Below are 23,142 nucleotides of genomic sequence, written 5' to 3' on the forward strand. Positions count from 1 at the left end.
CTAGTGTTTGGACAAAAAAAAATACATTTATATATGACCCCAAACTTTTGAACGGTAGTGTATAATTTATAAATTTGCAAACATTTCTAAAAAAACTTTTTTCTTTGTCGTTATGGGGTAATTGTGTGTTGATTGATGAGAAAATATTTAATCAATTTTAGAATAAGGCTGTAACGTAACAAAATGTGGAAAAGGGGAAGGGGTCTGAGTACTTTCTGAATGCACTGTACACGTTTATGAATGGATATTTCATTGTATTTTTTATTAACAAGAATGCATATTCGGAACGATACTTTTCAGTATAATTTAGATAGCAAATTACATGGAGATAATATATGTATATATTTGTTTGACCTTTATTTAACTAGGCAAGTCAGTTAAAAACAATTTCTTATTTACAATGATGGCCTATCCCGGCCAAACCCTAACCCGGACGAAGCTGGGCCAATTGTGCACCACCCTATGGGACTCCCAAATACGGCCGGTAGTGATACAGCCTGGAATTGAACCAGGGTCTGTGGTGACTGCGCCACTCGGGAGTCCTTTCTATTACATAGTAAATATTTAACATCTAATTTCTAACCTATAATGAGATAAGCATTTGGTTGACTTGATTACCATTGAAATTATTTGACCATTCCAAATCACTTTCTGGAATTGTTTTAAAAATATGAGGCTAGGGTTTGGCAGAAAATGGCATTCCTTCTAAATGTATTGATGGCATTCCTTCTAAATTATTTGAATTACTGTTTGTTACAAATCATTGACGAATGATCATAGGTATTTAAGGAATATGTCTTTTTGCTGGGATTCTCCAATAGCAGAATGTCCTTCAGTTGTCTCACATATATCACTGTAAAAGAGAAGGGGAGAGATGTTTTGAGTGCATATCATTTCCTTCTCCACTGGAACCTATCATGTAAGAATGAATGCTAACACCTGCTGTTATGTTTTCAAAAGACACTGTGGACTTTAACTTTCAAATCCTCATTAAGTTAAAATCACAAGTTTCAAGTCCAATACCCTACAAACACCATTATTTGACACACAGTCTCATATATTGATGGTTAGGTTCACAATCATATGACATTATGGTGAAGTGGCTCACCAATGGGGGAAGTCAGAGGCTACTTACTCAGTCATGTACCCCTGCATTAAGTGACGGGATAGGATAACATCCCCGTAGACCATCCTTGACCTGACAGCTCTCTTCACTCTGGCACACCATAGACTGTGACAGAACAACTCCAGATTTTTGGCAGATGTGGACTGCAAAGCAGTTGTCTGAAATCAGGGATTCCCCTATCTAAAAACATCCCAGACACATATTAGTGAGACTTTTACACATACAAATGTGAGTCACAGACAGCTCTCCAAAATACATAGTTCTTAATTTCATGGCCAGATTCAGTTTCAGCTGAATATGTAAAATAATTTTTCACATATTTCAAATAATGCTTAAAGTATGCTTTTAGTCTCCAGCTTGCAGTGCCCCTACCTTAAGGGTGTGTCCACCAGTATAGCAGCTGCACTGGTCCCAGCTAACACAGCCAGTACCATTGAAGTAGAAGTCTTTGTCGCAGGCACATCGCTCAACACAGGTGGTGGGACAGTTGATGGTGTCAGATAGGCCGGGACATGGAGTTGCACAGGTTTCAGCACAGGTTTGGTAGTGGCTGTTGGCAGGGCAGGAGAATGCTGTGGACATATGAGAAAATAACTATTGTTTAGTCCTTTTGCATGAACATGACTTTTAGTTATGACTTTAAATATGAGGTTATCTGAATGTGAAACCCAAAAGAAAGTTATGTTGGACTGATTTGAAGAGTCAATCTGGACTCGGGTAGACGTAACAAAATAAGGGACACTCAAATTGAGTACGTTTGGTATGGTATGTAATTCATTTGTGGATGTCCACCACCCATTTCGTATGATATGTTACGAATTACAATTCGCATGATATTTTGCGAACTGCAATTCATACATTATGTTAAGAATTTGCAATACATATGATATGTTACAAATTCCAATTTGTCATGGCTAAGGTTAGCTAGGTGGCTAATGTTAGCTTAACTAGGGGTTAGGGATAGGGGTTAAAGTTAGGGCTAGGAGTTAGGTTAAGGGGTTAAGGGGTTAAGGTTGGGGGAAGGGTTAGCTAACATGCTAAGTAGTTGCAAAGTAGCTCAAAAGTAGTAAGTCATTGCAAAGTTGCTAATTAGCTAAAATGCAAAGGTTTTCTGTGATGAGAATGTCAGGGGTTCACCTTGGGGTCCTGATAGGGGCTGTACCAAATGTTTGATGTATTATAATAATTTAATATGCTTATGTTGTATTAATAGAAGGGGAGGGGTTATAAGACCCCTCCCTCCTTACATTTATAGGGACCTAGACTACATATTAACAATATATATATATATATATATATATATATTCATTATAAAGGTTTAATATTGTTCCACAGTCTTTTCTAATCTCTGCCTCTTATAAAGAAACTGTCTAAGAAATATGTGACTGTTAAGACAGAACTCTGCAGTGGAGTGTAAGCGATAAGAGACTAGTCAGACATTCCACTATAAATCAACTTGGACATTTACTGCTAAGCTTTTAGATAACACTAAAACTCTTGTTTATGTGTAGGCATGGTTTTGCTCTCATGAGTAGAAGGTAATGACATAGGCAGTTACATCACAGGGGGTTGACTACAAGCATGATAAAAGCAACTTGGGACCTTTTCTATTTTGCAGAACTTACTCGGAAACATGCGTGCTATGTTCCTGTTAACTTCTGTCTGCAATTGCATTAATAAAGGTTTTTGAATGATTTAATTAAAGATATTGTCAGAATGCTAATTTCACCAATGAGCCAATGATTGACAAGGAACAAGTAACGAACTCCAACAAGAACATGCATGCTGGACGTTCGCGTTATACGCCCACCCATCTAACCCAACCAACCACCGTCGTTTTGTTTTGTATGGTTGGGGCGGCAGGTAGCCTAGTGGTTAGAGCGTTGCACTAGTAACTGAAAAGTTGCAAGATCGAATCCCTGAGCTGACAAGGTAAAAGTCTGTTGTTCTGCCCCTGAACAAGGCAGTTAACCCACTGTTCCTAGGCTGTCATTGAAAATAAGATTTTGCTCTTAACTGACTTGCCTAGTTAAATAAAGTTTTTTGTTTGTTAAATGGTTACATATCATAAAAATGTGAGTGCCCTGGATTTTCCTTTACTACGTTACGTCTATTCTATGAGACCAGCCTGAGAGAGTTATAGAAAAATTGGTCTAGTGTCAGAAAAAAACCCTAAACTACTCACGGCAAAAGGTTGGTGATCTCCAGCTTTCGATATTTACACCAAACTCCTGACAGTCTAACATGTAAGCAGCAACACTGCGGCAAAGCATTTTTGAATCTCCCTCAGCCATACAGACATCAAAGAGGCAGTCTCTGAAGTAAGAGGCTGGGTCTATCTCATGGTGGCAGGCGGCAAAGGGTCCTTTAGGATCCGTAATGATACCACAGTCAGCACCAAACACGGCTTTCTTCTTAGAGTTACACTTCGGACAGAAGTCCCCGCTGCAACCGTCCTCACACACCATCCCAGGCATGCTGACCTTCCAGGCCGTCCCAAAAGAGTTGACGTTTTTGGCCATCTGTCCACCAGGTAGCAGGAAATCATCATTCTTGTTACCATTGAAATTGCCACACAGACCACAGGTCTTGCCTCTGTAGTTGCCAGGGACAGTGACGGTGACGTGGTACACAAGGTCATAGGTAACTCTTAGGCCAAAGTCTGTCAATATGACATCATTCGAGCCATCCTGATAAATCTGCACTGCACCGTTGGGTAGGCTCAATGGGAGGTTAGTCAGGATGCCGTTCACCTGGGGAAGACATGTTGTGTTTGATTCTCACTCACTTCTGGGCTGCAATTAAACTCAATCTGAGTGATTTTTTTTTATATGGATGTGTCAGTCATCAACATGAATGACAATTTTTATTTTTTATTTTTTAAAGATCATTAACGGAACACAGACACATGATTTAAAAAAAATCATATACATACCATGATCATTCCGATTTGGTTCCTGCGTAGAATTAGAATGTTACCATAGACTTCTACAGCTAAAAGCTTGGCAACGGACACTTTTGGAGCTGATGACATAGCATACCACTTCTCGTTCTCCACCACCACAGAGAAGGGGTTGAGGTGTGTACCTTCCAGATGGCAGCCTTGAGCTGCAGTGTAGGTGCAGGTGCCTTGGAAGTCATAGGTGTTGTTGTCAAAGGTGTTGTAATGTGGGTCGCCTGAGATGGAACAAACTCCTTTTCCAACAGGCTGGCAAGCCCTGACGCCGTTCTTCACCTCACACTTCTCATTGGGTCCACAGGAAAAGCTCTGACACTTCATCTAAAAATAACAGTTCCATTATTTTGTTCACAAGATGTTAATACAAGTTTATAAGGGTTTACACTCAATTACAGAAAGGTAGGTCATATTTTTCTGTCATTCATCATCCCTACCGTGCCATTGCATGTGCATTCTTGCTGACAGAGTCCATTGGGGTAGAAGACTTGTCCATTTTTGTAGTATCTTCCTTCGTGAAGACAACCACACTGGGAGAGATGAACACATTGGTCTCCGCTGAGAAGGAAGCCAGTATCACAGGCACATTCCTCTTTGCACAGAGCTGCACAGCCAGTGGGTGCTGACAGGCTCTGACATGTGGCTGAACAGCCCAGGGCACAAAGCCTATAGTGGCTGTTCGCAGGGCACTGGGCATCTACGAGAATTGACAATTGCAAAATGTAAATGCATAGTCACCATCTAAATTACCTGACATGTAATTTGTAAAAAGAAATTTAAAAAATCAAATAAAAATCCATACCACAGAATTGATCTGACCTCCAGGAGTAGACCACGGCCCCTTTATCCTGGCAGGCAGCTGTGTAGGCAGTTAGGGTATTGCACTGCATGTTCCTGTTTCCCTGGTACAGACAGACATCATGCAGACAGTCTTGAACGAAACCCATGGGTTCCACCTTGGAGTGACAGTCACGAAAGGGGCCTGTTGGGTCACTGATGAGGCCACAGTACTTGTTTGTCATGTACTGATCCCTCTGGGCGATGCTACAGTCAGGACAGGGGCCTTTGCAGCCGTTCACACAACCAGGGATCTTTGTTAATATCCAGCTCTGACCGAACTCCTCTGCAGTGGCAGCCTGCTTTCCATCCCTCATCTGCATGTCGTCGTTTGGATTGTGGTTGTAGTTGCCACACAGGCCGCACATTGCATTTGCATAAGTGTTGGGGACGGTGACTGTCGCTATGCTGTTCCAGTCATAGGACACTTCCACCCCAAAGTCAGTTTTGATCACAGCAAACCAACCGCTCTTGTATATGTGCAGTTTATTGATTATTACAGGAAGATTCACAAGTTCACCATTCACCTTTGAAGGAAACAAAAAAGTAGAGGAATGGTTCAGTTAACCTCACTGTTGACCTTTTTAACATATACAGTGCCTTCAAAAAGTACTCACACCCCTTGACTTTTCCACATTTTGTTGTGTGTTACAGCCTGAATTTGAAATGGATTAAATAAATATTTTTTTATTTAACTAGGCAAGTCAGTGACTGCCTACACCGGCCAAACCCAGACAACACTGGGCCAATTGTGAACCGCCCTATGGGACTCCTAATCACAGGCAGTTGTGATACAGCCTGGAATTGAACCAGGGTCTGTAGTGACACCTCTAGCACTGAGGTGCAGTGCCTTAGACCTCTGCACCACTAAGTTGCACAGATAGTGAAATAATAGTGTTTAACCTCTAAAAGGCTTCTACTAAGCTAACATATGCAATGTTTTAACATGATTCTTGAAAGACTACCTTATCTCTACCCCACACATCTGTAACATGGCACGGTAGGGAGGATGAATGACAGACAAATAGGGCCTGCCTTTCTGTAATTTAGTGTAAACCCTTATAAACTTGTATTAACATATTGTGTGCGAAATAATTGAACTGTTATTTTTTGATGAAGTGTCAGAACTTTTCCTGTGGACCCTTGTAGAGGGTCCACTGTGATAGGAGACAACTGAGGAGGGATCAACAGCATTGTAGTTACAGTACTTCACAATACTAACCTAATTGACAGAGTGAAAAGAAAGAAGCCTGTACAGAATAAAAATATAGCAAAACACGCATCCTGTTTGCAATAAGGCACTAAAGTAAAACAGCAAAACGTGCCAAAGAAATTAACTTTATGCCCTGCAAACAAAGTGTTTTGTTTGAGGCAAATCCAACACAACACATCATTGATATTTGATACTGATACTTCATATTTTCAAGCATGGTGGTGACGGCATCATATGGGTATGCTTTTCATCTGCAAGGACTAGCGAGTTTTTTATATAAAAAAATAGAATAGAGCTAAGCTAGGCCAAAATCCTAGAAAACCTGGTTCAGTCTGCTTTTCAATAGACCCTGGGAGACAAATTCACCTTTCAGCAGGACAATAACCTAAAACACAAGGCCAAATATAAACTCAGCAAAAAAATAAACGTCCTCTCACTGTCAACTGCGTTTATTTTCAGTAAACTTAACGTGTAGATATTTGTATGAACATAACAAGATTCAACAACTGAGACATAAACTGAACAAGTTCCACAGACATGTGACTAGCATAAATGGAATAATATGTCCCTGAACAAAGGGGGAGTCTCAATCAAAAGTGACAGTCAGTATCTGTTGTGGCCACCAGCTGCATTAATTACTGCAGTGCATCTCTTCCTCATGGACTGCACCAGATTTGCCAGTTATAGCTGTTACCCAGACACTTCAGACACTTCTGGGGGGAATGGCCCTAGCGCTCACCCTCCGATCCAACAGGTCCCAGACGTGCTCAATGGGATCTTCGCTGGCCATGGCAGAACACTGACATTCCTGTCTTGCAGGAAATCACTCACAGAACTAGCAGTATGGCTGGTGGCATTGTCATGCTAGAGGGTCATGTCAGGATGAACCTGTAGGAAGGGTACCACATGAGAGAGGATGATGTCTTCCCTGTAACGCACAGCGTTGAGATTGCCTGCAATGACAACAAGCTCAGTCCGATGATGCTGTGACACACCACCCCAGACCATGACAGACCCTCCACCTCCAAATCGATCCCGCTCCAGAGTACAGGCCTCGGTGTAACGCTCATTACTTTGACGATAAATGCGAATCCGACCATCACCCCTGGTGAGACAAAACTGTGACTCGTCAGTGAAGAGCACTTTTGCCAGTCCTGTCTGGTCCAGCAACGGTGTGCCCATAGGCGATGTTATTGCCGGTTATTGCCCTGGCCACCTGCCTTACATACAACAGGCCTACAACCCTCAGTCCAGCCTCTCTCCTATTGCGGATATTATTATTATTATTATTATTATTATTATTATTATATTATGATGGAGGGATTGTGCATTTCTAGTGTAACTCAGGCAGTTGTTGTTGCCATCCTGTACCTGTCCAGCAGGTGTGATGTTCGGATGTACCGATCCTGTGCAGGTGTTGTTACACGTGGTCTGCCACTGCGAGGACGATCAGCTGTCCGTCCTGTTTCCTTGTAGCGCTGTCTTAGGCATGTCACAGTACGGACATTGCAATTTATTGCCCTGGCAACGTTCTGCAGTCCTCATGCCTCCTTGCAGCATGCCTAAGGCACGTTCACGCAGATGAGCAGGGACCCTGGGCATCTTTCTTTTGGTGTTTTTCAGAGTCAGTAGAAAGGCCTCTTTAGTATCCTAAGCTTTCACAACTGTGACCTTAATTGCCTACCATCTGTAAGCTGTTAGTGTCTTAACGACCTTTCCAAAGGTGCATGTTCATTCATTGTTTATGGTTCATTGAGCAAGTATGTGAAACAGAAACAGTGTTAAAACCCTTTACAATGAAGATCTGTGAAGTTATATGGATTTTTACGAATTATCTTTGAAAGACAGGGTCCTGAAAAAGGGACGTTTCTTTTTTTGCTCAATTTATATTGGAGTTGCTTACCAAGGCAACATTGAATGTTCCTGAGTGGCTTAGTTATAGTTTGGACTTATATCGACTTCAAAATCTATAGCAAGACTTGAAAATGGCTGTCTAGCAATGCTCAACATCCAATTTGACAGAGCATGAAGAATTTCAAAAATATTATTGCAATTATTGTACAATCAGGTGTGCAAAGCTCTTAGAGACTTACCCAGAAATACTCACGACTGTAATCGCTGCCAATGGTAATTCTAACATGTATTGACTCACGCATGTGAATACTTATGTAAATCAGATATTTCTGTACTTCATTTTCAACAAATTTGCAATCAATTCTGAAAACATGTTTTCACTTTGTCATTATGGGGTACACTATTTAATCGATGTGGAATAAATGAAAGGGTATGAGCATTTTCTGACGGCATTGTAATCAAAACTATGCCATTTTTATTACAAGTAATTTCTTACCATCACAAATCCTGGGTGCTCTTTGCTGATGACAATCGTGTACCCATAGACCTTGACCTCTACCAGCTTGGTGATGGACCCCACCTTTTTATCTCGCCCATCGTTCTGTATGGCAACACTAAAGTGCTCCAGGCTGGTGTCATTGGAGCAGACACTAGCCATCTGATACACACAGGTGCCCTGGAAGTTGTAGAGTTGTCCATCGAAGGTGTGGTAATGTGGATCACCAGACACCATGCATGAGGAAAAGGTTGTAGGGTAGCAGCCTCTTATGCCATCAACCACCTTGCACTGCTGTCCAAGTGGACAACTGGCCACCTGGCTCTCAACACTCCCACCAGTGGAGCTGCAGTTACAGCGTTTGGTACAGCTATCATCCCCCCAGAAAGATGTTCCGGCTTCGACATAGTGGCCTTTGTACTGGCAGCCACATTGGGACTTCGGCACACACTTGTTCCCACTGCGCAGGTGGCCCTCGTCACAGATACAGGCCTCCACACAGCTGGCTTTGCATTTTGAGGGAGAATTTGGGTCTTCACAGGTGGCAGGGCAGGCGCTTCCACAGAACTCATAGTGACTGTGCTCTGGGCATTCAGGCTTGGCTGGGGGAAAAGACCACAAACCACACTCAGTTTTACAACATTTGAAATGGGAAATAAAGTATTGCAGTCCTTTATGCTCGAATCCTCCTGAAAATGATCAGTTGTCTTTGCAAGTCACTCACGGCAATGGGCAATGCCCCTCCAGTTGTACACTCTGATCCCAGCCCTCTGGCAGGCATCGGTGTACACCTGCAGGGTGTCACACATGTACGTCTTCATGATCTCGCCCCGACAAAGGTCATACAAGCAGTTCTCCTGGAAGATCTTGTAGTCAATGGCGGCATTGCAGTTTTTGAAGGGTCCATTCATTATCTCTGTGAGAAAGGTGCAAAAGATCTCCCTTTCTAAGTGCTTAACCAAGCCGCTCTCACAGTTCTCACATTGGCCTGTGCACTCATCTCTGCAGTAGGCATCACCTCCCTTGTCTGATACCCTCCAGCTCTTGCCTAGGGCCACAACATTACTGGCAAGGGAGCCACTGGGAGTGGTGAGTTCGTCATCCTGTTTGCCATTAAAGTTGCCGCACATGCCACACACCTTGCCTGCCAGGCTCCTGGGCATAGTCACCACCAGGTACTTCAGCCAATCATACTGCACCATCAGACCAAAGTCTGTCTCCAGGACAACTGAAAATCCACTCTGGGAGAGTTTCAATTTGCCATTGTCTAAGCTGATGGGAAGATTCCACAACTGGAAGTTAACCTGCAAGGAAATCAAACCACATTAGAAAAATAATTTACACACGGTACATGCAGATACAGTACACCCATGTACACCAAACAAAGACAAGGATTGTTGAACAGATAACACAGATAGAAAACTTGTGACTCCACTCACCCGGACAAGACCAAATTCAGAGTTGACAATGTCAATGTTGACTCCGTAAACCTTGACAGTGACCATTCCCACTGAGGTAAGCTGCGAGTTTGCACGATCCACCACATTCTTGGCCTGCACCTCAAAGGCTGGGTGGTCTTTGTCAACATGACAGTTCTTAGTCATGATGTAGGTGCAGTTGCCCATGAAGCTGTAGTAGTGGCCGTCGAACGTGCGGTAGTGGGGGTCGCCCATTGCCCAGCAGGTGCCTATCTTTGGTGGGACAGTAGCTGGTCCTGCAGAGCAGAGTCCTACAAAGTGCTCTAATGGTAAATGTTATGTTCTTCAAAGTGGACAGAAAATCCCTATAATTGATTTGATCTGTCTAGATACCATAATTGTATGTCCTTTGTTCAGCTGTAGCAATTATGCAACATTTGATACTATGCCATTGGCACAGATTTGGTCAGCTGAACACTTTTTGTGATAGTCAATAGAACACAATCTCTGTCATTGTGGATTTGCAGGGCTAATATGTACCTAACACACACATTTTATATTGTAAGTTATCAGTGTCAGCATAGCAAATACCCTTTGTTTTATCTAGAGCGCTCTGTTCTGGGGTGGCGTTAAGGCAGCGCTAGTGTCAAACGTACATTGGTTTGCAATTTCATCATGTAAAAACAGGCTCACTGGCATTTTCCAGCCCTAACGCCAGGTTTGACTGTCTTATACATTGCATTCGGAAAGTATTCAGACCGCTTGATCTTTCCACATTTTGTTATGTTACAGCCATATTATTTTCTATACAAAATACCCCATAATGGCCAAGCAAAAACAGGTTTTTAGAAATATTGCATATTTATTAAAAAGAAAAAGCATATGTATTCAGACCCTTTGCTATGAGACCCAAAATTGAACTCAGGCGCATCCTGTTTCCATTGATCATCCTTGAGATGTTTCTACAGCTTGATTGGGGGTCTGAATACTTTCCGAATGCACTGTATCAGCTCACTTAAGCTCAGAGTGGCTGTGTTGAAATATTTGAGGTGTGTCCTTAAAAGCATGATCCAAGTGCTAATTTCAGGCAGCGCTGATAGGGATATTTAAGACCAACGAAAAGCTGGTTTTAGTGGTAACGCAATTGGCTATGGTATGAATTTTGACTGTGGAAACGCAGCTTATCCTGCCGTGACGCACACTGCCCTTTTGTGCACAGAACAAGAGTAGCCTAATGTGCTATTGGGTCCTGTATACTTCATATTTAGAAACATGAAAAAGTAATGTGTTTTTTTCCATTTTGTTATATTTTATTGAAGTTTACATACCACCACAGTCAGACGCTGGCACTAAGACAGCATTGAATGAGCTATACACAAGAAAACGCTCACCCAGAGGCGGCGCTCCTAGAAGCCGGGGTCTTTCACGCAGGGAAACTTAAATCAGTTTTACCAAATTTCTATCAACATGTTAAATGTGCAACCAGAGGGAAAAAAAACTCTGGACCACCTTTACTCCACACACAGAGATGAATACAAAGCTCTTCCTCGCCCTCCATTCCTCGCCCTCATTCTGACCACAATTATATCCTCCTGATTCTAGATCAATAACAAAGTGGTCAGATGAAGCAGATGCTAAGCCACAGGACTGTTTTGCTATCACAGACTGGAATATGTTCCGGGATTCCTCCGATTGCATTGAGGAGTACACCGCATCAGTTATTGGCTTCATCAATAAGCGCATCGCATAATGTCATCCCCACAGTGACCGTACGAACATACCCCAACCAGAAGCCATGGATCACAGGCAACATCCGCACCGAGCTAAAAGCTAGAGCTGCCGCTTTCAAAGAGTGGGACTCTAACCCGGAAGCTTATAAGAAATCCCGTTATGCCCTGTGACAAACCATCAAATAGGCAAAGCTTCAATACAGGACTAAGATCGAGTCATACTACACTGGTTCTAATGCGAGTCAGATGTGGCAGGGCTTGCAAATCATTACAGACTACCATTACAGACTATTTCCGGTCACAACTTGTAGACTTGTTTACGTGCTGCTGTGCGGTTTGTTGTTAACCTTACTTTGCTACCTGCCAAATTTACGGTTTTTACTTTTTAACTACCGTTTTATATTATTATTTTTGCCCTCGCTCAACTTTTTTAATTCAACTTTTTCACCCCGGAGGATTTATCTGGACGTGGTTTGTCAGGATCTCCACCAGCCGAAGCTAAGCAGTAACATTAACATTATGCCTTCTAATTAAAGTCGCCGTACTCATAATATACTGAAGAAAGATCACCTTATGGCAAGGAAAGCTGTGCTGCAAGCCCAGCTTCAGACGCAATCGTTAGGCAAGGGTAATTTAAGTGTAAGAAAGGATGAAACAGCGTCTGTGCCACCAATAAGTACAGATAGTAGGATGAATCTCCTCGCACAGTCCCCGCAGCCGGATAATTTTCTCATTGCTTCTGGAAGGAAATGCTGTAGGAATATTCAACTGGTGTCGCTCAGTCAGACGACAGAAACTTTCAACCAGTTCTCCCCATTAAGAAATTGGTCGGAGTCAGAGGCCGAGCCTTATTTGGTCTCTCCTACTACCGTTACGGGGTCTGAGATGCCAAAGCCTCCCACCATTAGCTCTGACAGATTGATAACCCTAGTCATTGGTGACTCCATTACCCGCAGTATTAGACTTAAAATGAGTCATGAGAATTTGTAGATAATTGGCCCTCTTTCTGGGACTCACTCACAAACAGGACCAAGCCTGGCCTGCTGAGGAGTGACGGATTCCATCCTAGCTGGAGAGGTGCTCACATCTTATCTACAAACATAGACAGGGATCAAACTCCTCTAGCTCCACAATGAGATAGGGTGCCAGCCAGGCAGCAGGCTGTTAGCCAGCCTACCAGCTTAGTGGAGTCTGCCACTAGCACAGTCAGTGTAGTCAGCTCAGCTGGACACATTGAGACCGTGTCTGTGCCTCGATCTAGGTTGGGCAAAACTAAACACGGTGGTGTTTGCCTTAGCAATCTCAGTGGAATAAAGACCTCCTCCATTCCTGTCATTATTGAAAGAGATTGTGTTATCTCACATCTCAATACAGGGCTATTTAATGTTAGATCCCTCACTTCCAAGGCAGTAATAGTCAATGAACTAATCACTGATCATAATCTTGATGTGATTGGCCTGACTGAAACATGGCTTAAGCCTGATGAATTTACTGTGTTAAATGAGGCCACACCTCCTGGTTACACTAGTGACCATATCCTCCGTGCATCCGGGAAAGGCGGAGGGGTTGCTAACATTTACGATAGCAAATTTCAATTTGCAAAAAATAAACGACTGCATTTTCGTCTTTTGAGCTTCTAGTCATGAAATTTATGCAGCCTACTCAATCACTTTTTATAGTTACTGTTTACAGGCCTCCTGGGCCATACACAGCGATCCTCTCTGAGTTCCCTGAATTCCTATCAGAATTATGGCAGATAATGTTCACATTTTTGGTGATTTTAATATTCCCATGGAAAAGTCCACAGACCCAGTCCAAAAAGTCCACAGACCCAGTCCAAAAGCCTTTCGGAGCTGTGGATTTTGTCCAATATGTCTCCGGACCTGCTCACTGCCACAGTCATACTCTGGACCTAGTTTTGTCCCGTGGAATAAATGTTGTGGATCTTATTGTTTTTCCTCATAATCCTGGACTATCGGACCACCATTTCATTACGTTTGCAATCGCAACAAATATTCTGCTCAGACCCCAACCAAGGATCATCAAAAGCCGTGCTATAAATTCTCAGACAACCCAAAGATTGCTAGATGCCCTTCCAGACTCCCTCCATCTACCCAAGGACGTCAGAGTACAAAAATCAGTTAACCACCTAACTGAGGAACTCAATTTAACCTTGCGTAATACCCTAGATGCAGTCTCACCCCTAAAAACAAAAAACATTTGTCATAAGAAACTAGCTCCCTGGTATACAGAATATACCCGAGCTCTGAAGCAAGCTTCCAGAAAATTGGAACAGAAATGGAGCTACACCAAACTAGAAGTCTTCCGCCTAGCTTGGAAAGACCGTAACGTGCAGTATCGAAGAGCCCTCACTGCTGCTCGATCATACTACATGTATTTTTCTCAATTGAGGAAAATCAGAACAATTTAAAATGTATTTTTGATACTGTCGCAAAGCTAACTAAAAAGCAACATTCCCCAAGAGAGGAAGGCTTTCACTTCAGCAGTGATAAATTTGACAAAACGATCATGATCATTACAATGCAAATCATGGACTCCTCTTTAAATTTGTGTATTCCTCCAAAGCTCAGGTGTCCTGAGTATGCACAAAACTGACAGGACCTAGGATCAAGGGAGACACTCAGGTTTTTTAATACTATATCTCTTGACACATTGATGAAAATAATCATGGCCTCTAAATCTTTAAGCTGCATGCGGGACCCTATTCCAACTAAACTACTGAAAAACCTTCTTCCTGTGCTTGGCCTTCCTATGTTGAACATAATAAACGGCTCTCTATCCACCGGATGTAAACCAAACTCACTAAAAGTGGAAGTAATAAAGCCTCTCTTGAAAAAGCCAAACCTTGACCCAGAAAATATAAAATAACTATTGGCCTATATCCTTTTTTTTCTACTGTGTTATTGACTTGTTAATTGTTTACTCTATGTGTAACTCTGTGTTGTCTGTTCACACTGCTATGCTTTATCTTGGCCAGGTCGCAGTTGCAAATGAGAACTTGTTCTCAACTAGCTTACCTGGTTAAATAAAGGTGAAATAAAAATACAAAAATAAATATTGAAAATCCCATTACTCTCAAAAAAATAAATAAATGTTGCAAGGCAACTCACTGCCTTCCTGAAGACAAACAATGTACGAAACGCTTCAGTCTGGTTTTAGACCACATCATAGCACTGAGACTGCACTTGTAAAGGTGGTAAATGACCTTTTAATGGCGTCAGACCAAGGCTCTGCACCTGTCCTCGCATTCCTAGGCCTTAGTGCTGCTTTTGATACCATCAATCACCACATTCTTTTGGAGAGATTGGAAGCCCAAATTAGTCTACACAGACAAGTTCTGGCCTAGTTTAGATCTTATCTGTCGGAAAGATATCAGTTTGTCTCTGTAGATGGTTTGTCCTCTAACAAATCAACTGTAAATGTCGGTGTTCCTCAAGGCTCCAATTTAGGACCACTATTGTTTTCACTATTTATTTTACCTCTTGATGATGTCATTCGGGAAACAATGTTAACTTACACTGCTATTCGGATGACACACAGCTGTACATTTTGATGAAACATGGTGAAGCCCCAAAATTTCCCTCCCTGGAAGCCTGTGTTTCAGACATAAGGAAGTGGATGGCTGCAAATGTTCTACTTTCAAACTCGGACAATACAGACATGCTAGTTCTAGGTTCCAAGAAACAGAGAGATCTTCTGTTGGATCTGACAATTAATCTTGATGGTTGTACAGTCGTCTCAAATAAAACTGTGAAGGACCTTGGCGTTACTCTGGACCCTGATCTCTCTTTTGACGAACATATCAAGACTGTTTCAAGGACAGCTTTTTCCATCTACGTAAAATTGCAAAAATCTGAAACTTTATGTCCACAAATGATGCAGAATAATTTATCCATGCTTTTGTCACTTCTAGGTTAGACTACTGCAATGCTTTACTTTCCGTCTACCCGGATAAAGCACTAAATAAACTTCAGTTAGTGCTAAACACGGCATGACTAGAACCAAAAAATGTGATCATATTTCTCCAGTGCTAGCCTCTCTACACTGACTTCCTGTTAAGGCTAGGGCTAATTTCAAAGTTTTACTGCTAACCTACAAAGAATTACATGGGCTTGCTCCTACCTATCTTTCCGATTTGGTCCTGTCATACATACCTACACGTACGCTACATTCACAAGACGCAGGCCTGCTTACTGTCCATACAATTTCTAAGCAAACAGCTGGAGGCAGGGCTTTCTCTTGTAGAACTCCATTTTTATGGAACGGTCTGCCTATCCATGTGAGAGACGCAGACTCGGCCTCAACCTTTAAGTCTTGATTGAAGACTTATCTCTTCAGTAGGTCCTATGATTGAGTGTAATCTGGCCCAGGGGTGTGAAAGTGAATGGCAAGGCACTGGAGCAACGAACCGCCCTTGCTGTCTCTGCTTGGCCTGTTCCCCTCACTCCACTGGGATTCTCTGCCTCAAAGCCTATTACAGGGGCTGAGTCACAGGCTTACTGGTGCTTTTCCATGCCGTCTCTAGGAGGGGTGCGTCACTTGAGTGGGTTGAGTCACTGATGTGACCTACCTGTCTGGGTTGACGCCCCCCCTTGGGTTTGTGCCGTTGGGGAGATCTTCGTGGGCCATACTCGGCCTTGTCTCAGGACAGTAAGTTGGTGGTTGAAGATATCCCTCCAGTGGTGTGGGGGCTGTGCTTTGGCAAAGTGGGTGGGGTTATATCCTGCCTGTTTCGACCTGTCCGGGGGTATCATCGAACGGACCCACAGTGTCTCCCGACCCCTCCGGTCTCATTCTTCAGTATTTATGCTGCAATAGTTTATGTGTCGGGGGGCTAGGGTCAGTCTGTTATATCTGGAGTATTTCTTCTGTCTTATCCGGTGTCCTGTGTGAATGACCTGAGCCCTAGGACCATTCCTCAGGACTACCTGTCCTGATGATTCCTTGCTGTCCCCAGTCCACCTGGTCGTGCTGCAGCTCCAGTTTCAACTGTTCTGCCTGCGGCTATGGAACGCTGACCTGTTCACCGGACGTGCTACCTTGTCCCAGACCAGCTGTTTTCAACTCTCTAGAGACAGTAGGAGCGGTAGAGATACTCTGAATGATCAGCTATGAAAAGCCAACTGACATTTACTCCTGAGGTGCTGACCTGTTGCACCCTCTACAACCACTGTGATTATTTTTATTTGAACCTGCTGGTCATCTATGAACATTTGGACATCTTGGCCATGTTATGTTATAATCTCCACCCGGCACAGCCAGAAGAGGACTGGCCACCCCTCATAGCCTAGTACCTCTCTAGGTTTCTTCCTAGGTTCTGGCCTTTCTAGGGAGTTTTTCTTAGCCACCGTGCTTCTACACCTGCATTGCTTGCTTTTGGGTTTTTTTGTCTGGGTTTCTGTACAGCACTTTGTGACATCAGCTGACGTAAGAAGGGCTTTATAAATACACTTGACTGAAAGGGAAGCACAGCCATGAGCTGCCCAGTGACACGAGCCTACCAGACGTGCTAAACTATTTCTATGCTCGCTGAAACATGCATTAGCTGTTCCGGAAGACTGTGTGATCACGCTCTCTGCAGCCAATTGGAGTAAGACCTTTAAACAGGTTAACATTCACAAGGCCGCAGGGCCAGACGGATTGCCAGGACGTGTCTTCACTGATATTTTCAACCTCTCCCCTGTCCGAGTCTGTAATACCAACATGTATTAAGAAGACCACCACAGTGCTTGTGCCCAAGAACACTAAGGTAACCTACCTAAATGACTACCGACCTGTAGCACTCACATCTGTAGCCATGAAGTGCTTTGAAAGGCTGGTCATGGCTCACATGAACACCATTATCCCAGAAACCCTAGACCTGCTCCGATTTGCAAACCAACCCAACATTTGCAAACCAACCCAACACATCCACAGATGATGCAGTCTCTATTGCACTACACACTGCCCTTTCCCACCTGGACAAGAGGAACACCTATGTGAGAATGTTATTCATTGACTACAGTTCAGAGTTCAACCCCATAGTGCCCTGAAAGCTCATCAATAAGCTAAAGACACTGGGACAAGACACCTCCCTCCGCAACTGGATCCTGGACTTCCTGACGGGCCGCCCCCAGGTGGTGAAGGTAGGTAGCAACACATCCGCCACGCTGATCCTCAACACAGGAGCACCTCGGGGGTGCATGCTCAGCCCCTCCTGTACTCCCTGTTCACTCATGACTGCACGGCCAGTCACGACTCCAACACCATCATTAAGTTTGCAGATGACACAACAGTGTTTGGCCTGATCACCGACAACGACGAAACAGCCTATAGGGAGGAGGTCAGAGACCTGGCTATGTGGTGCCAGGACAACAACCTCTCCCTCAACGTGATCAAGACCAAGGACATGATTGTGGACTACAGATAAAAGAGGATCGAGCACGCCCCCATTCTCATCGATGGGGCTGCAGTGGAGCAGGTTGATGAGAGCTTCAATTTCCTTGATGCCAACATCACCAACAAACTAACATGGTCCAAGCACACAAAGACAGTCGTGAAGAGGGCACGACAAAACCTTTTCCCCTCAAGAGACTGAAAAGATTTGGCATAGGTCCTCAGATCCTCAAAAGGTTCTACAGCTTCACCATCGAGAGCTGGTTGCATCACTGCCTGGTATGGCAACTGCTTGGCCTCCGACCGCAAGGCACCAGAAAGGGTAATGCGTATGGCCTAGTACATCACTGGGGCCAAGCTTCCTGTCATCCAGGACCTCTATACCAGGCTGTGTCAGAGGAAGGCCCTAAAAATTGTCAACTACTCCAGCCACCCTAGTCATAGACTGTTCTCTCTGCTACCACACGGCAAGCAGTACCAGACTGCCAAGTCTAGGTCCAAGAGGCTTCTAAACAGCTTCTACCCCCAAGATATAAGACTCCTGAACACCTCATCAAATGGCTACCCAGACTATTTGCATTGTCCACTCCCCACACCCTCTCTTTTACTCCCCTGCTACTCTCTGTTATTATATACGCATTGTCACTTTAATAATAATAATAATAATTTTTTTAACTGCATTGTTGGTTAGGTGTTTTGTTGTTTTAATATTATATGCCCACGGAGAGAAATGATGGTACCTGTAAGTGTGACAGCCTATTTAAAACAAGTTGTTGTTTTGATTTAAAATATTTGTTCTCTTGTTAGGCCTTATCAATCATTAATTTTATATTGCTTTTTGACAATGTTTGCCATGTTCATGCTAAGCCATAATGCAATTTACAGTATGCCTTATCCCTATATCCGTGTGAATGCTATTGAAGCAGCGCAATTACTTACAGTAGAACAATGTGGACTGCAAATGGGTCAAGTTCAAGTTAAGGTATTTAGTAAAAATAGATCTAAATGTTGTTATTTTGTTTCTGTAAGCCATTTAACAAACTATAACAGACCAACTTTGGAATTACAGTTGATTCCAAGTCAATACATAAAAGACCTTAAATACACAACTTGAAGCAACCACATATTTAGCCATGGTGCATGTTCAGAATGGTCAGTCAGGGGGGTCAAGCCTCGACACACCTACAACTTGTTTATTTATCCAAACCCAGCCCTTTCGCACCAACTCCAGTAAGTACGCTGATAATTGTGACAGTGAAAAATAGCATAAATCTACCGCCTGCGCTTAAATTTACCATTGCGTTAGGTTTGTTCAAATAGAGCCCATAGTCTTTCCATATTCGTCAGGTCTTATCAGATTGCAATTTAATAGTCACCCACAGCACAATATTGCTGTATTTTTATTTTCCGCTGTTCAAATAAGAACTGTAAGAGAGATAATAATGAATATTATATGGATATAGTTTAGAATTGCAATTCTACACATTCTAACGTGTACTCAGCAACCATTTATAATTTCTGAATCAGTCTCACTGTAGGAATAACCTTTTACAGTGGTTTGATATGCAATATTTTATTGTAGTACTGATTTAAATGCGTCTTGTGTGCATGGCACCTCATTTGTATTAATCTCACGGTAGCACATTTATCAATGGTTTACATTTCTTTGCAGACTATCCTTTCTCTGTGTTTTTATTATTCTTAACATTTGGATTTAAAAAAAAATTTTTTACAAAATAAAGATGGTCACACACTCTAAACACTGTATGCTCCCAGTCATTTAATGGGAAACCACCTACAATTAATGGGTAAACACCAACATTCTTCAGGATTATCGTTGGTATAAAAAAGCAAAGAAAAGGAAAACAAAACCCAGACTTTCAGGACTCACCACTCAGCAGTAGCACCACAGAGCTAGACAGTAACATCCACATAGCTGAAATCAGAGAATACAGTTTACACCCCAAAGGACAACTATACACTCTCATCAGCAATGCCTGTGTCTACAATGATGAGTCAAATGAGACTAATGCCCATTTCACAACATAGAAAAGCAACATTTAATCATAATAAATAAATACATTGATATTAGTAATAATTGTGTTGAAATGAGGACATTGAACAATGTCAATGAAAGGGATATTCTTAAATTATCATCCGAGGTATGGTTGTATCATAACAAAACAATATATGCCAATTATCTGGAATTCAGTATTCTCTTACCTGAGCTGGAAAACTGGTGTGATGGGGTCTTTGTAGCTCAGCCTTAAATTCTATTCGGCTTCTGCCCAAGAGCCAATGAGGCTCTCTGATCATCAGTACAATACAATCAGCACACCCACACCCACACATGGTGAAGCCTTCATAAAGCAGGTTGGCATCCTACACATGTATAGTGTTTTTTAAATTTAACTAGACAAGTCAGTTATTAAGAACAAATTCTTGTTTACAATGAAAGCCTACAGTTGTTTAACTGCCTTGTTCAGGGGCAGAACAACAGATTTTTACCTTGTCTGCTCAGGGATTTTATCCATCAACCTTTCAGTTACTGGCCCCGCACTCTAACCACTAGGCTACCTGCCACCCCAGTAGAGAGCAGGGGTATTCAAATCTGACCCTACGAGGAGTATTGCTGTTTTTCTGTTTTACCTGATCATTAATTGCACCCACTTGGTGTCACAGGTCTTAATCAGTCCCTGATTAGAGGGGAAGAATGATAAAAAGCAGCAGATAACAGTCAATTATATTGAGCGGCAGGGCAGCACTCATCTGTCGTCTCCTAATCATATGAAAGTCCTTTCAGAGCCTTTGTGACGTGTGACTTACCAGGAGCTCTTTCATATTGATACGGAACATTGCGTGAGACTCGGTCTGTGATTCTTAACTAAGTGTACCTGCCTCCACTTCAGTTTCCATATGAAAGGCTCTATGGCTGACCTCCCTTCTTAACCGTGATTATATTGTTGACATCAATTGTTACATTGTGGCCACCACCCACAAGAAAAAGACCAAGGTGTCATTCCTGATTAAAGTCTTTTGATTAATGGGCTCCCACTATCTCTATGCTATTGTGCATCTTTCAATAGGTTCAAGCGGTACCATTGTTTAAGGCCAGGAAAGGCATTGTGTGTGATTGATTTCAGGAGTGGTAACCTTTTTATGTCACTTTTATGTCACCATGTCTTGGCTCTTGTGTTTTTATTTTATTCTGTGTCTACATAGAGTAAACAGTGGGGCAAAAAAAGTATTTAGTCAGCCACCAATTGTGCAAGTTCTCCCACTTAAAAAGATGAGAGAGGCCTGTAATTTTCATCATAGGTCCACTTCAACTATGACAGACAAAATGAGAAAAGAAATCCAGAAAATCACATTGTAGGATTTTTAATGAATTTATTTGCAAAAAGGTCAAGGGCAGGCAGAGGTCAGTATCCAGATAGGGTTCAAAAGGTCCAGAACAGCAGGCAGTCTCAGGGTCAGAGCAGACAGGGATCAATAATCCAGTGTTGTGTGGCTAGGTACAGAACGGCAAGCAGGCTCAGAGTCTGGGCAAGTAGAATGGTCAAAACTAGAAAACAGGAACTAGAAGAGACAGGAGCAAGAGGGAAAACGCTGGTAGGTTTCACGAAACAACTGGCAACTGGCAAAGAGGGAAGACAGGTATAAATACACTTGGCATAATGGGGAATATTGGCAACACGGGTGGAGACAAGCACAAAGACATAAATTGGACAATGCAGTTAGATTAACAAGAATTTAAGCTTTTAACTAATTTAAGATATGTATGTTCATAAATGTTTAATATCCATAATTTTTATAATTATTTATTTGAATTGTGTGCCCTATAGTTTCACCGGAAGTTGTCCCGCTAGCAGGACGCCTAGGAGTAAGACGTTTTAACAGGCTTCTGGCCTTGAGATAGGAGCTCGGTCCCAGCTTTGATTCACCTGTAATGACCACGCCTTCTAGATGATAGCGGGGTGAACAGGTAGTGGCTCGGTGGTTGCTGTCCTTAATGATCTTTTTGGCCTTCCTCTTCAAAGGGGGAGACAACCTGGACCCAAACTGTTACAGACCTATATCCATCCTGCCCTGCCTATCTAAGGTCTTCGAAAGCCAAGTCAACAAACAGATCACTGACCATCTCGAATCTCACCGTACCTTCTCGGCTGTGCAATCTGGTTTCCGAGCCGGTCACGGGTGCACCTCAGCCACGCTCAAGGTACTAAACGATATCATAACCACCATCGATAAAAGACAGTACTGTGCAGCCGTCTTCATCGACCTGGTCAAGGCTTTCGACTCTGTCAATCACCATATTCTTATCGGCAGACTCAGTAGCCTCGGTTTTTCTAATGACTGCCTTGCCTGGTTCACCAACTACTTTGCAGACAGAGTTCATTGTGTCAAATCGGAGGGCATGTTGTCCGGTCCTCTGGCAGTCTCTATTGGGGTGCCACAGGGTTAAATTCTCGGGCCGACTCTTTTCTCTGTATATATCAATGATGTTGCTCTTGCTGCGGGCGATTCCCTGATCCACCTCTACGCAGACGACACCATTCTGTATATTTCTGGCCCTTCCTTGGACACTGTGCTATCTAACCTCCAAACGAGCTTCAATGCCATACAACACTCCTTCCGTGGCCTCCAACTGCTCTTAAACGCTACTAAAACCAAATGCATGCTTTTCAACCGTTCGCTGCCTGCACCCGCACGGCCGACTAGCATCACCACCCTGGATGGTTCCGACCTAGAATATGTGGACATCTATAAGTACCTAGGTGTCTGGCTTGACTTTAAACTCTCCTTCCAGACTCATATCAAACATCTCCAATCTAAAATCAAATCTAGAGTCGTCTTTCTATTCTGCAACAAAGCCTCCTTCACTCACGCCGCCAAACTTACCCTAGTAAAACTGACTATCCTACCGATCCTCGACTTTGGTGATGTCATCTACAAAATAGCTTCCAATACTCTACTCAGAAAACTGGATGCAGTTTATCACAGTACCATCCGTTTTGTTACTAAAGCACCTTATACCACCCACCACTGCGACCTGTATGCTCTAGTCGGCTGGCCCTCGCTACATATTCGTCGCCAGACCCACTGGCTCCAGGTC

The 23,142-nt window shown here is 42.9% G+C and overlaps 1 protein-coding gene across 1 annotated transcript; it reads right to left on the reverse strand.

Moving 5' to 3' along the window:
* Window positions 1–243: 243 nt before the first annotated feature.
* On the reverse strand, window positions 244–20,569 carry LOC118398343 (IgGFc-binding protein-like). The gene is made up of 12 exons (XM_035793578.2): window positions 20,250–20,569; window positions 19,918–19,962; window positions 9,922–10,211; window positions 9,207–9,786; window positions 8,483–9,084; window positions 4,885–5,446; window positions 4,520–4,779; window positions 4,062–4,406; window positions 3,312–3,879; window positions 1,499–1,698; window positions 1,136–1,306; window positions 244–853 (listed from the first exon to the last, which is right to left on the reverse strand). The coding sequence occupies exons 2-11, from the start codon at window positions 19,958–19,960 to the stop codon at window positions 1,136–1,138; spliced, it is 3,621 nt and encodes a 1,206-aa protein (XP_035649471.1). The 5' UTR covers window positions 19,961–19,962; window positions 20,250–20,569; the 3' UTR covers window positions 244–853.
* Window positions 20,570–23,142: the final 2,573 nt, after the last annotated feature.

Source organism: Oncorhynchus keta, chromosome 19, assembly GCF_023373465.1.
Source record: "Oncorhynchus keta strain PuntledgeMale-10-30-2019 chromosome 19, Oket_V2, whole genome shotgun sequence".
In the NCBI taxonomy this organism is placed as follows: domain Eukaryota; kingdom Metazoa; phylum Chordata; class Actinopteri; order Salmoniformes; family Salmonidae; genus Oncorhynchus; species Oncorhynchus keta.